At 40.3% G+C, this 15,338-nt stretch overlaps 1 protein-coding gene across 8 annotated transcripts in view; it reads right to left on the bottom strand.

The window, feature by feature from the left end:
- Positions 1-6,869: 6,869 nt before the first annotated feature.
- PDE7B (phosphodiesterase 7B) overlaps positions 6,870-15,338 on the bottom strand; it is a 264,944-nt gene continuing 256,475 nt past the window's right edge. For 4 of the 8 annotated variants that reach the window (XM_075924236.1, XM_014573966.3, XM_006123858.4 and 1 more), the window contains one exon: positions 6,871-11,993. In XM_075924236.1, the coding sequence (XP_075780351.1) occupies positions 11,776-11,993 (218 nt within the window). In that variant the 3' untranslated portion in view covers positions 6,871-11,775. Of the gene's footprint in view, positions 11,994-15,338 lie in introns of all 8 variants that reach the window. The other 4 variants (XM_075924239.1, XM_075924242.1, XM_075924237.1 and 1 more) reach the window with 3 other exon arrangements.

Below are 15,338 nucleotides of genomic sequence, written 5' to 3'. Positions count from 1 at the left end.
GTTTCCACTTTTAGTATGACTCCTTTTTGATTTTTAGATCATTGAAGATCTTCTGCTTAAATTAATGTAGTTTCTTGCCGTACTTCCTATCTTTCCTACTCTGTCAAATAGTTTGTTCTTGCACCCTTTATGTCTCTCTGAAAAATTGCCACCTGTCTTCAACTGTTTTTCCTTTTAGACTTACTCCCTATGGGACCTTACCTACCAACTCCCTGAGTTTTCTAAAGTGTGTCGTCTTGAAATCCATTGTCTTTATTTTGCTGTTTTCCTTCCTACCATTCTTTAGAATCATGAACTCTATCATTTCACAATCACTTTTAACCCAACCTTCCATCCACTTTCAAATTCTCAACCAGTTCCTCCCTATTTGTTAAAATTAAATCTAGAACAGACTTCTTCCAGTAGCTTTCTCCATCTTCTGAAATAACACCCCAAGAACTTATTGGATAATCTGTGCCTTGCTATCTTGTTTTTCCAACAGATGTTTGGATTGAAGTCCCCCATCACCACCAAGTCCTGTGCTTTGGGTGATTTTATTTAAAAAAAGGGGGGGGGGGCTCATCCACATTTGCTTCTTGGTTAGCTGGTCTGTAGTAGACCCTTACCATGATATCACCCTTGGTTTTTTACCTCTTTTGTTCTAAATTTTTATCCTTAGACTCTCCAAGTCTGTCTGAGTTCCATCTCAGCTTCAGTCCAAATGTATACATTTTTAATATATAAGGCAACACCTCTTCCTTTTTTTCCCTGACTGTCCTTCCTGAGCAAGCTGTACCCTTCTATACTAATATTCTAGTCATATGTATTATCCCAGTCATATGTATTATATATTAGTGAGAGGCAAATCCAGGGAGCAAGTTCTGTTGCATGTCCAATTCACACTTCAATCATCTGGATCTCATCTTTAACAAAAGGAAGTTGACATTAATACCCACTCAAAAAATTGCGTTCATTGGAGCCCTATTAGATTCTACAAGTTCAAGAGCTTTTCTGCCAGATGAATGATTTCAAGCAGTTTGTCTCCTATATCTGACACTACAAGTTGAACCTTCAACTATGGGCCGTGCATGCTTAAAATAACTCTGTCATTTGGCTGCATGCACTTGTATAGTCCAGCATGCAAGATCACACTTCATTCTCCTCAAAGTATGATTGAAATTGGCCTATCGGCCTCAGTTGTCAATCACTGGACTCCCAATAGTGTTGTTCAGAGATATATGCCAGGTTGTTTCCTTTGCTCATCCTCCACTGACTAGGACTGTAATCACCAGTTTTGAGACATTTACAGTGTTGCTTGTCATCCTTTGGGATCACGTAAGGGGGATAGTGGTTCATATATTCACTACAAATATTGCTGTGTCGTTTTATGTGAACAAGTAAGGAGGAGCCCACTCCAACTAGCTTTTTCAGGATGCAATAAAATTCTGGCTGTTCTATATCCAGGACAGTATCTTTCTTCCAGAAGTTAACTTAACTAAGGTTCAGAATAACTTGGCAGATCACTTCAGTGAGAATATTTCCCTGTATCACAAATGGTATAAGTCCGAAGTGCTAAGATCCATCTTTGAAACATAGGACATTCCAACTATCAATCTGTTTACAACAAACACAAGACATGCCATCGGTTTTGCTCTTGAGTAAGTCTCAATCCATGCTCCTTAATTGACGACACCTAGCTCAACTGGGAATCAGCTCTCCTGTATACTATCTCCCTGAAAACCGATCATCCCAGAGGTCATTCTGAAGTTGAAATTGGATCATGGCAGACTAATTTTCATCACACTAGTTTGGCTGAGATGACGTTGGTTCTCCGACCTATTTAGGCTGTCGGTTTGACCTCCCATAGCTATTCCTCCTTATCCCAATCTACTCATTCAACATCAGAGTCGAGTTTTGCATTCAGCACTCTCCATCTTTTGCATGGATGCTGTCTGGCTAGATGAAGAACCCTGTTTGAAAAGTGTTCCTCAAATGTTGCTTAACAATAGGAAGCCCTCTACTTAGGCAACATTTTTTTGCTACATTGAAGTGATTTTTTTTAGTGTGGTCGCTAGATTGGTATTCATAAGAGCATAAGAATGTCCATACGGGGTCAGACAAAAGGTCCATCTAGCCCAGTATGCTGTCTTCTGACAGTGACCAGTGTCAGGTGCCTCATCTTCCTCTTGGTCTTCATGCTGAATGAATTGAGGGATGGTGGGGTGATGCTACCCTTAAATAGTAAGGGGAGCAGGTAAGGCCACAAGGCATAAATATCACTCCTACAGGTACTTTTCACAAAGCTCTCCAGCTTCTGTGCACTGGGTTCATGGACACATGAGTGGTATACATGTCTGCACACACATATCAAAGAACAACTGTTACAGGTAAGCAACCATTTTTTACAGTGTATTCGCATGATATAATTTGTAAGGATGTTAAAAAGCATTTAATATGGCAACTGTGTAGCCACTAAAATTCTTAGCAGTTACATAGTTACATGCACTGTGGGCTCTGTAGTATAAAGCTTACATAAGCTGGCAGCTCTTGCCTGCCAGGATCCCAGGGGGGAGGAAGGTTCGCTGGCCTGGTGCAGTGAAGCTGCACTTCCCCTGGAGCAGGCTGAATGAGACCATTAATGGATAAGTATCAGCTTATTGGTTAAACAGTTAGTCAATTAAGCTCTAACATCCCTAATAATTTGTCTTTTTTTTTTTAATGTTTATAGCTATACAGCTGCCAGTGGTTTACTTACATTTGGGTTACTAGAATGTTGGTGAGAATTATATTAACACATTTGCACACTTTCAATTAATTGAATTCTAAGATACTCAGTTATTGCTGTTCAGCATATCTGATATTACAGTGACCAGTGTGGCTTTAGTGACTCGGTTGTCCTTGGCAATCTAAAATGTGTCTGTATTGATGACATGGGGTGGATATACCCTGCACTATAAGAGGGGGACTGAAAGGCCTATGAGCAGAGGAAGCACCACCCATTTCTACCAATTGGACATGCTCCTGGTGTGGGGACTGTATAAAAGGCCTGGGGACATCCCATTCAAGGGAAACTGCAAGCAGCAAGGGAGCTCAGGCAGGAGCCTCTGATCCCTCCGGGTCATCACAGCTGCCCTCTGAGCAGCAACCCCAGCAGCAGCCACTGCCGACAGAGGAGCACGCCCCACAGCCACCGCTCCAGCCACCGCCGCACCTGGAGCAGCCAAACCCCGCTGCAACCCCAGAGACTACCCTGACCAAGGGGAGAGTCAGCCATAAGCAGGTACCCCGCACTGCACTCCGAGGACTGAACTATCTACCAGAGAGGGTAGGGAGTGGCCCAGGGCAGAGAGTTACCCCTCCGGGAGCTCAGCATGTTTCAGTGGCTTTCCCACTGAATACAGTGCTTTCTCCAAAGCCAAAAGGGCCCTAGGTTGGGGAGCCCACCAGCATCTCAGACCTCTAGGCCACTGAACTTTTGGCCTAGGCCCAGAGTGGCCATATTTCCCCAGAGAGAGGGGCACCGAACTTTCAGACTAGGCCACGAGGGTCGTACTTTCGCTAGGAGAAAGACACTGACCTGTGAGATTGGTCTCGCAGGGGTGACACTCCCCGTGACGGGGAAGGGGGGCGGGGGAAAAGGGGCATATACCCCATGACAATTGAGGAAAGACTGCTATGTAGTTTGCTCAACATTAGTTGTGCCATACACAGTCTATTAGCAATATTGCCACCTTATTAATGCTGGAGGAGAGTTTGGAGTAAAAAAGATGGACCCTCACCCACTACGGCGGGGTGGGTAATAAACAGCCTGTGGGCCAGATGTGGTTCCCCAGGATTAGCCCCTGGCAGCACTTTATTTACCTGCTCATCTGTTATGGCCACTTGTAAGTCCCATTGGCCCCCGATTGCTGTTTCCAGCCAGTGGGAGCTGCAGGAAGCAGTGTCCTGGTTCACACCACTTCACACAGCTCCCTTTTGCTGGGAACGGCAATCCATGCCGAACAGGAGCTGTGAGTAGCTGTGCCTGTGGATGAACAGGTAAATAAAATGCCGGTAGCCTGCCAAGGGCTAACCCTAGTGAACTGCCTCCAGGTTATTTTCTACCTCTGTGCTAGAGCAATCTTAATGATGTAGTGTCACAACAGGATTTTGTAATGAGGGATATGCTCCTCAAGAGGACTGCTTTTTCCAAAGTCATAGTGAGATAAATACAACAGCTATGCAATTTTACATTATGTATCTGGTTTATAGGGATGGGCCTTCTGGAAAGGACATATGGACTCATGGCTATAATACATGATGGGAGTTGAAGTCTGTCTCTTCAGCTTTTGAGAGTGGTTCTTAAGGTGTTTCTCTCTCCTCTCTGAGGTATGTTGTTTAAGCCATGACTGAATGTTACAAGAGCGTATTCTATATTACTGTGTTTGCCTCTATTACAAGAGTTATACATGTTTCTATTATTAGAAGGGTATGTTAGTTTAGGTATTAAGTACAAAATAATATGTTTAATACATCAGTGAAATGGAAAAAGGAAGTTTATTGCTACTTTATGGAGTGGGGATAAAACACTGCATTCCTGAGCTATGTTCTGTTTAAACTTACAGATCATTGTATAAATACTAAGAACTGAAGCAGCAGCTGATTATACAGAGCTGTATTTTTGCTTTAACTCCTTAGATTTACGGCTGCCATAATTCTTGCTCCCTTCATTCCAGTCCCTTCCCAGGCTTTCGAGTTGAAGTACTGCTGATATTTTAACATAGATGAATAATTTTGTTTTGTTAAAAGGTCTTTGTTAAGTTACATGGTAGCACAGGTAACATCTGAGGGCAATGGAGGTTGTCTTAGTGTTTTGTCAATGGCTTTGCACTGTTAAAACAAACGCTCCTACCCACCAGTGTTCCCTCTGCTTTTTTATGTCCATGTGTGGAATGAATTTGTTATGTGCACCAATATGGGCATATGTGGCACATCACCTCCAGCTTGGTGCAAGTAACAAAATTAATTCTGTATATGCATGATCGGTGGCGAGGGTGGGGTTGGGAGATTTGGGGTGTGGCAGGGGGCTCAGGATAGGGAGGGATGAAGGATCTGCCTGGGGATGTAGGCTCTGGGGTGGAGCTGGAGATGAGGTGTTTGGTGTGCAGAAGGGGGCTCAGGGCAGGAGGTTGTAGTGCAGATGTGGGGTCTGGGCAGGAGTTAGGGTGCAGGAGGGGGCTCAGGGTTGAGGTGTGGGGTTCAGAAGGGAACTAGGGTGGTGGAGCATGCTCAGGGCTGGGGTGCAAGGTCTGGGAGGCATTAGGGTACAGGAAGAGGCTCAGAGCTGGGGCTCTGGATTGGGCTGTTGGGTGCTTACCAGGAGTAGCTCCCATTTGGTGGGGTGGGGAACAGATGGCTGTGCGTGGCCCATCCTGGGCCATGCTGACTTGCAGACCCCACCCTCGTCTGCCCCTGCAACTGTCCCCCGCAACTCCTGTTGGCTGTGATTCCTGTCCAGTAGGTGTGTGTGGGGTGGGGGATAGAGCCTCCAGGAGACAACAGTGCGGGGACAGAGCTTGCAGTGACATAGCTTCAGCCGGGGGGGCAGTGCAGGAAGAGTGAAGGAACATGGGGCTTTATAGGCTGCAGTCCCTAAAGCCCCTTTTTTAATTTGGCCCTGCTGTTCAAGCTGTAGGAGCGCATGTGTCCTCCAGTCCCAGCAGGGAGCTGCTGTGGTTATAAAAGTACAACCTGAATGCTCCAGTTAACATTTATTGGTGTATTTTAAGAATCTGTGAAATCAAACACTTGTGCTACAGGAATAATCCATACATGTTAGTGACACATTTCCTTACCCTAGGAACGTAAAACTTTCCTGTTGGATCAAACCTGTGGTCCATCTAGTCCAGGAGCCTCTGACTGTGGGTAGCCTCAATTGCTTCAGAGAAAGGTATAAAAACTGCCACAGTAGGTAGAAGTGGCATAATCTGCCTCCTCAGTTTTGTCTTATTTTAGACTGTAATGTTCAGCTATCGGTTTAAGCCCTGAAGCACAAGGTATTTTTTTCTCCCTTCTGTAGCTCTCATTTTATTAATTGCTTTTATAACTCTGGACAGCATGAAACTTCTCATTTTACATCTTTAGGACAAAGAAACAATTGACTACATTTTTCCCTGGAGCACCTCCGGTTACATAAATGGAGTCACTTTAGGGATGAATTTGTGTAATCGTGTTTCCCAGAAACACATAGGTATAAATAATTGGTAGCTTGGCTGGAGATATGGGGAGGAGAATTCTGACTGCCCTGTCAAATTAGAAAATTTAAGAAAGTGCTAAGCAAATGTTTCACAATGAATTTCAGCTGCATATCACTCTGAGTGTCTTTTTATTGTCATCCTTTGACATGATGAATACTTACAGCAGTATGTTTAAAAAAAAAAAGATACAGTTAAGTCTCTTGTTTAATTCTTGGCATCACTGCATAGCAGTCACAGCATTTTCACACAATCCGTTACTTCCTTTCAGCTTGTTACCCATGAAGCATGCACACACTTCATAACTGAGCAGAATCCTAGTCCAACTGAAGTCAATGGAAGGTGATTTCACTTGCACCAGGATTTGGCTCATATAGTTGTATTAGGTATGTGTATGGCTATGTACAACATTTTACAATAAACATGACATTTCTATACAATTTTGTGTTTAAATTTAACGGAATATACTGTACATCTAAGTCAAACTTTTTATGCTCTGCATGTAAAAGTTTGTGTACCTAAAATATAGGATGGATTATAGCAATAAATGATTGTTTGCACCAATGGGAAGGTTAAATGTACAGTCTTGCAGTACAGCTTGCGCCCCCCCCCCCTCTCTCTCTCTCTCTCTCTCTCTCTCTCTCTCTCTCTCTCTCTCTCTCTTTTTTTGTGTTTGAATGGTTGGTTATTTCAGATGTAGTCTTCTACTGGAAAAACAAAATTAACAAAAAGCTAGCCTTTCTGCATAATTACGAATGAATTACAAATAGTGATCTTCTGTGACATAGGTCAGGAAAAAAGGGCCATCTTGTATCCAACTCAGTTCAGTGACACAGACTGGCTAGAAGTGGGAAATAAATTGTGATTTGTATGCTGACTGACAGCTTGTGTTGTGTTGTGTTCAGCAGTGACTGGTATCAGTGTTCCCACTGTAGCTGTTGGGCTTTTTCCTTGGTTTTATCTGTCTTAGACTGTGGATTCTACTAACTTTAAGGACTAGTGGAGTCTCTGAGATGCAATGTGAAAGATGATCCATTTTATTTAATGTGCTGGCTAATGGTGTACGTAGAATTTCTGTCATACACTCTAACAGTATAGATTTAATAAATTGCACAAATTGAAACAATCATATAAATTAAAGAGCTAGTCAGTCATCTATTCCACTTGCTGTCTGAAATCAAATAGGCTCCATTTTGGTTGGTTTGAACCTTGCTTGGTAATTATTTAGTGTAGATGTTGTTTGAAGAATGCTGTGCAGTACAGTCCTAGCTTGTTTAACTCACATTCTGTCCTTTTGTTCTGATACATGAGAATGCTGACCAATCTTGCTGTGTTTCGGAGCTTGAGAATCTTATGTTATTACCTTTTTAGTGCTCATTTGTAGGCTGTCTCCTTCGTCTAAATCATGTTTTATCTGAAGCCTGGAGGTGCTCCACAATTCATAGTAAATCAGCTGGAAAGCCAGCTCCTGTCATTTTTGTCCAGTCACCAACTCTGCTGTGCTGATAACATGGATTCTAAGTCTAGCCATGTTGTGCACTGTGGCCTACTTTCTTGTGTTTTGCTAATGAGTCCTTTGGCTGCTACTGTAACTTATTTGCTTTTATTACATTTGTTTTGTCTAAAATATGAAGAATGTCTTAGGCTAAAACAGTGACCCGTCACAGTCTCTCTCTCTCATGTTTGCTTCTGTATTGCTTTCCTTTTGCTTTCATTAGTGGTATAATGGTGATCCTCTGCTGCTAGTTATGTCTCTGATAGAGCAAAAACACAGGCTTATACATTTTATTAAATCAAGGCTAATAGTCCAATAACACTATTTTCCCTGATTTAATTAATTTCTAATTACAGCATTCACAGCCACAACAGTACATAATGTTTAAGAAAACAAATTTGGCTTTTAACCAAGATAAGTGATGTCTATTTTTTGTGTAACAGTATGCTTTGAGAGCTCATCAACCTTTTGTATTTTTTGTGTGTGCATTCTTCAGCATATGCTTCTAAAAAGCAAACTCAGCTGGAAAACTTTTGAACTTGAGCTGTGTAGAGAGAGAGCTCTTAGAAGTAAGAGTTCATTTACATAGGTCTTCTATAAAGTGTCAAATGCAGCTAATTGGACAAAAATCCATAGTCTCCTCCTCTGTGCAAGTGTTTAAAGTTTTCCCTACCTTTCCATTCTATTGCTCTATTCCCAGCCTGGGTTTTTACTAGTATTTTTGTGCTCTAAACAAGACAATATTTATCACATGAATCAACAGTGTGTATTTAATTGCTCATGGTGTTGAACAGAGTGCTTTAAATGCAGTCAAACATCTTCCATGGGGAAGATAAATCGTGGCACTCACCCAGAATTTCTGCTTTTCAACACAGAGCTCCAAACTGTCTGATTGGCAGGCACTTTTCCCCAGGACTCATTTCACAGCCCTCTTTTGATGTGAACTGGTCTGGAGCACCTGAGGCAAACTGGCTTGTGTAGACCATGCCTAGTGTAATTCTTTTGATTTACCTATCATTTAAGTAGATGCTGAAGCCAGCCTGAATTTCTTTCAAATATTGTTTCACTTGTAAAGGTTATTGTTTGCAACTTTTCAGGTGTTTGCTTTTCAGATTCATGAAAAGAAAATCCTCATTTTTTCTTAGCAGCTTTTTGAGTATAAAATAGGAACTTTATAAAGGTTGACATGAGTAACAGATCTTAGTTACAAAAGTCCAGATTGTACTGTAGACATCACAGAAGATGTCTAACTGTGGAAAGATCTGCCCTGAACCTATTTTCTGCCAACTCCTCAGAACAGCAATTAAGGTATAAAATGCCACAATGATCTGACTATCTCTGCTAGCACCGAGCAATAGAACAGCTGGGAACATACAATATTGAATAGACTTGTTTCATTTAAAACTATAGAATAGCTTTAAAAATATTCTTCTATGCTAACTCGAGAGAGGTTTACATTTATAATTAAAAGGGAAAAGGCATGTTCCCCCCACTTCTGGAGAAATTTTAAAAACCTGCCTATATACTAAAGTGCTGTTTATCCATCAATGGCTCTGTGTCCTGACTTATTCCAAACCTATGGAATGTCAGGAGGAAAAATAGGCCCCTAAAAGAAAGTAGTAGTACTGTTTATTGTATAGACAAACAATAGAAGGGGCATTGGTTTTGATCAGACGATGCAGTGGTTGAAAAGGTGACATGTTTTGGAAGGGAACATACCCTTATTCCACTACTAGGCAATTCTCTGAATTGCAGGCACTATAAGAAGGTCATATAGCAAAATGTGATGTGTGTCCTGCTTGGAAGGTTCCAGGAAGAAAAATGTTCTCATTGTCCATTATCTACTGCCACGCCCAGGAGAGGGCCATGCTATCTGATCCAACATGCTTCATGTGTTATCTAAATTTCACCTTTACTATGTGCTTCAGTTCCCTTCTTCAACAATTGATTCTACACATATATTACTCTTTATATGCATAGCCTTCTTCTTTAGCAATACTAAGATCATACTCTTAATTTATTGGATCTGTTATGAGTATGAAAAATTTACTTCTAACATTATTAATCCTTTTTATAATTAAAATATCCCTTATTACTTTTCACTGAGTAAACATATCTTGTTCAAATAGTAAATACTAAATTTATAGAGACCATGTTGTCTAATGTTGCTCTCTCGCCCAGGCAATCACACCATCTAATAGGATTGTACCATATGGAAAAGGAAGACAATTTTCTAACAGAAAACTTAAGATTGACACAATTTTGAGTAGAAAAATAGTTATGTAAAAGCATTCCCCTAGCTCTCAGAATAACACATTAAAACCAAACAATAACATGAGAGATTTCCCTAGGTAGAAGTCCCGTCTGCCTGGAGGAACTGAAGGAATGGGTTCCAATGAATGCCCAACAGACGATGTTTATGGTGTAGGTTTCAATGCATGTCTTTCAAAAAATATTGGAAGCTAGGAAGGCAAAGTGCCACATAACTATTGCCTGTAATAATTAATCAGGAACTTACTAAATTGGCTATGCAGTATTTTTCTTCATTCAGTGAGATTTTAAAATGATTAAAGCCGGGTAAAGTATTTTTATTAAGATAGGAGAAAATATCTAAAAATGTATGTAAAAACTAAAAAATAAATAAATAAAAAGTGAAATTTCAGGTCTGCATCATTTGAGAAAGCAAATAGACTCTAGAACTGCCAGAATGCCTAGATTAAAACCAGCATCCAAACCTCACATGGATGAGTTTGGCATTGTAGACCTCCCTGTTACTTAATAAAAATTAAAACTCATGAATATATGTTTACCAGTTAGAACTGCAAAACGTGTACTATTGCTGTGGTTTATTTTAAAAACTATATATCTTCAGGCTTTGTGAAGCATCTGATTAGACCATGTACTATGCCATGGAATAAACGATATGAGTTCGTTTGGAATGAATGTGAAGTTTTCAGAAAATGCCCTGACAGGTTTCATTCTTTTAGAACCTCTGCTGGAAGGCTGAAAATGGAAAGGTAGTTCAGGTATGATATGATTTGGACAGCTAGCAGTGAAGGATGCTAAAAGTTAAGGCCTTTACCTGCAAACAATAGTGTATTAATAAATTCTATACCATATTTACAAATGCTTTCTCTTGTATTAAAACTAACAGTATTCTGTTCACAGTGCCATTGTTTATACAGGTAGCAATCCCACAATACTTCAGTATTTTGGCATGGAAATCAGTAGCGCTTTGTATTTACAGAAAATGTACACATGGATATAAACATGTAATTGAAACAGAGTCATCAGAAAGATCTGGTAATGTCACAAAGGTTTAGGCTGTACAACATCTTCCCTTTCGTTTGCTAGGAACCACTGTTCCCTGCAGTGAGAAGATGTTCCTTTCTTATCTAAAGTGGCATAAAAATGATTAACCAAATGAGGCTTGAGCTGTGTGTACATGAGTAACTTCAGTCCAAGTTCTCTAGATCTGTTGTCTAGTGCACAGCATACAAAAGTTAAAAAGGTTTTTTAATTATTAAAATAATGAGATTCTCTCCTCTGTGCACTCTCACTCAGCCGATGTCCTCTGAGTTCCAAAGATGCTGGTAATTTAATGCGCAGTCCAGCTGCCAGACTGAAAACTATGTATGGTGCTCTGGGCCTATATACAGCTACCTGTCACAATATGAGCCAAGGTGAATGAATTATGTTGGCAAGAGCACTTCTTTCTCTCCCATGCTTTCTCTCTAATCCTTTCCAGTCAGTTGGTAGCCACTTACTGGCCCAGCTTCATCACTCGTGAACAGAGTTCCTTATTCAAGCAGTCAGTGATCAGAAGTGATGAATGGCTTCAGATATATGTAGAAGTGTAAGGAAGAAGAGGAAGTGAATTCAAAGGAGCTCAAATTTGAAACCCAGAAGTAGATGGGTTTATTCATCAGGGCCCTTATAGCTTCTGCTTCCTTTTTTCTTCCCTTTCTGCATTGTTGATGATGGCTTTGCAGCTCCTGACGATGTGGCTTACTTTTGTGACTAGCAAAGAGGAGACAGCAGTACTATAAGAAAGAGTCAAAACTGGCACTATGGGATGTCACCTTCATTTAAAGTCTGCTCTTCATTTTCAGTCACTTGACCTGAGTGGTCATTGCTCCTGCTACTGCTGTGTTGCTTGTGGAGAAAACTCCTCCACTTGGCCTTGTTCCTCCTGAGATGGCTTAGCATATTTTCAGAAAGGGGAGTGTCTCCTGTAAACCTGGCCCATTCCTCAAAGAGTGGCTCTACAATGTAGGTCATGAAACCTGGGGAAACACATGAGAGAAGACATGTAAGAATCAGTATCATCCACCAAATGCCTTTCCCTGAATTTTGGGTATATAATGTGCACTGAAAAAAGTCACAGAACCCTAGAAACAAGTAACAAATAATCCCCTTGTTCAGACTCTTAAACTGAGAGTTATGGAATATTTTTTTCCTCTAGGACTATTGCAAAGTCAGGTTGGCTGGCTATGTGTTTATAATAATTTAAATCTGTATAACATAGCAATCTTTTAAAGCAATCTTCATACAATGCACAGTCAACCCGTGGAACTCCTTGCCAGAGGATGTTGTGAAGATCAGGACTTTAACATGGTTCAAAAAAGAAATTAATGGAGGATAGATTCATCAATAGCTATTGGCCAGGAATGGTGTCCCTAGCCTCTTTTTGTCAGAAGCTGGGGACGAGTGACAGGGGAGGATCAATTGCTGATTATATCTGTTCTGTTCATTCCCTCTGGGACACCTGACATTGGCCACTGTTGTAAGACATCATACTGGGCTCGATGGATCTTCGATCCCAGTATGGATGGTCTAATGTTCTTAATCTCCTGTTCTGAAATCTCTCAAAAAGACTCTCGCACTTACTGTGTACAAGTCTATTCTACCGAAATTAGACTTCTTTTAAACAGCTGACTTTTATTCTGCTCTTGAATGGTTGCTCAAAAGAGGTTTCACTTTACTTGAATTTGTATATACTATGTGAATCATGACTTCTATGGTCTAGTTCTGAGCTGTACATTAATGGAGTTATTTACAAAGCTTTAATCCACGTGCAAATCCCCAACTCAGAAATTAATTTAGGCTATTATTGGGAAAGAGCTGCAGCAGCACAATTAATGTTTGGTCCTCTGTTTAGTTAGAGGCTGTGGCTCTAGTAACACACATTAGTTTAAAAGCTTACAGAATGGTCTTTTTGGGTATAGCAGTGTGCATACCAGGATAGGAGGCTATGACTCTGAATGTTGGGAGAATATCACTCTTCTAAGCCATTGATAGAGGGAGGGGTTCCATCATTCACATCATTTTTCACCCTGCAGCAGCTATAGTAGCACAGTGTGCACAAGCATAGTGAATATTTTAATTATATCTCCAGCTGAGGAGTATTTAATATTTTTACATGATCAAAATCACTTTTGATGGAACCAAAAACAAATTAAGGCTATGATTGCAGTTTGCTCTCAAAAGTGTGTTAACTAAAAGCAGAACCTTAGTTTACGCCTGAAACACTGTTTGTGTAATAATGCAGTATGCAAAATGTTTATATATGTGCACTGTTGACTGGGAGATTCACTACAGATTAAAAGACTTTTGTAAATAAATGAGACAACACAATGCAAGCAGAATGCATCATAAAATATACTCTGTTCTCCAGAGATGAGTAATTTACTTTTACAAAACACCGTTTTTACTACAATTCAGAAGTATTACACATCACTAATCAAGTCTTAATGTTCTAACGAGGCCCTGCTATCACTGTATAGCTTGCTATATTGCTGTTCAGTCTTAGCTGAGAAAAAAGGTAAAACAACCATATTGTGTGAAGTAATGCTGATGGAGTAAAGATTACAAATATATCCCTTTTTGCTCTTCTGTTATATTGACTAATTTTCACAGTAGGTAATATATTTACTAATTTTCACAGTAGGTAATATTCTGGAATGTAAATTTATATATAATTTAATAAACTATATATGTGTATATATTTGAGCTTTTTGCTTATGTATTTTTTTCACAAATCGGAGAAGAAATCACAGTCTCTAAAAAAGGCTCTAAGTTTCACTGAAATAAGAAAAATAAAGGTAGTTAGAACCTGGCATCTGACTCCAAACAGCTTCAGATATCTATTACTTCTCATAGCACACACGTGAATAGTTATGGTTATCCTTGCCTTACAAATAGGGAAACTGAAGCCCAAGAAGGTCAAAGGTCAGAAAACGTGTCTCAAATCTACAGTTAGAATCTGGATTTTCTGACTCCTTGTCCCTTGTTTTCTAGCATCTGGTGGCTTGACTGCCACTCACACATATGGTAAGAGAAAACCACTCTAAGGGAAACACTATTTTGGACAAGCAAACCTATATGCCTGAATGTTGCCATTAATATATAATCCCAACCTCATGAAGGTAATAACTTCCGATATGTACATCGGGAAATAGCCAGGACCACTAAAAATCATTTCTGTGCGTCAGTGCCTGCTGAAAACCAGTGGGTGCTATGACGCATATTGACTGAACCCAATATGAAGAATTGAATATCCCTTGGTTTTTCTAGTATTGCCTTATTTAGCCAGTGCTGACATACTTATTTGTTTTCCTCATGAGAATCTCATAATTTAGAAAGGTCTGTTTCAACTTCACTCTTTGTGAAATCTGTTACTAATGCTGCTGCTCTTTAGGAAAAGATTATTCCAAGTTTCATACCAGCTAAGATGAACTTGATCTCAGTAGTAGAATGAATCAGAGTTGCCCAACTCCAAGCAATTACAAAGGGAGACTCAAAACCATCAATTATTTACAATTATATTTTAAATTTGGTTTAGTGGTTTGGAGTGAGGGAGAAGGTGCGAACAAGTTTTAAATAATTTTTCAATGGTGAATGTTTGGTACAGTATTTGAAAGGTTATACAACTGCCTAGTCATGCATATGGTCTGATATTAGGTGTATTTTGAAAACACTGAGTAAAAATAAACCATTGGGCTGCTGGGTGGCCTACAAACAGTGCCTGATCTTAATCTTCATCCCACTTTCTGGGATGGGAGGACTATGGAGGCAGCAACCAGTTCTTGTTAGGGAAGGAAAGCCTGTGTTACTTTTGAATGGATTCTCCTGTGGTCCCCCTGTTACTCCCCTTGGAGGAGCATGATTGCCATGTGAGAACTTGGAGTATAGGGTTGCCAACTTGACTGGACCCAGATGGACCAGACACCATTTGCAACAATGGTATTGGTCTGTCTGGTCCGATCGAGCTGATGGCTATATTGGAGGAAGAAGAAAAGGGGGGAAATCAGGACTCAGGAAAATTCATGGAAAACAATGAAAGATTGATTCAGAATTCGTAAGAACCATCTCTCTCTGGCTTGCTGACTCGATTACATGCCCATTGCAGCAGGAGTACTGGATTGAATGTTCAGAGGGGATTTTTTTGGGAGGTCAGAATGGGAAGCAGGATTGAGTTATTTTAACTGCAAGGCACTAAAAAGGTTTCATGGAACTCTTTACCTCACTTAGTACTTATATAGCCAACCTTATCACAGCAAACAAGTGGCATATTCCGCTAGGGGACCATGCTAACTGTCTGAACTTGTCTTTGAGAATCATTCATTCTC

This window comes from Pelodiscus sinensis, chromosome 3 (genome assembly GCF_049634645.1).
Source record: "Pelodiscus sinensis isolate JC-2024 chromosome 3, ASM4963464v1, whole genome shotgun sequence".
Classification (NCBI taxonomy): domain Eukaryota; kingdom Metazoa; phylum Chordata; order Testudines; family Trionychidae; genus Pelodiscus; species Pelodiscus sinensis.
Note: the sequence above shows the minus strand (reverse complement) of the source record. Positions and strands in the feature narration are given on the sequence as shown.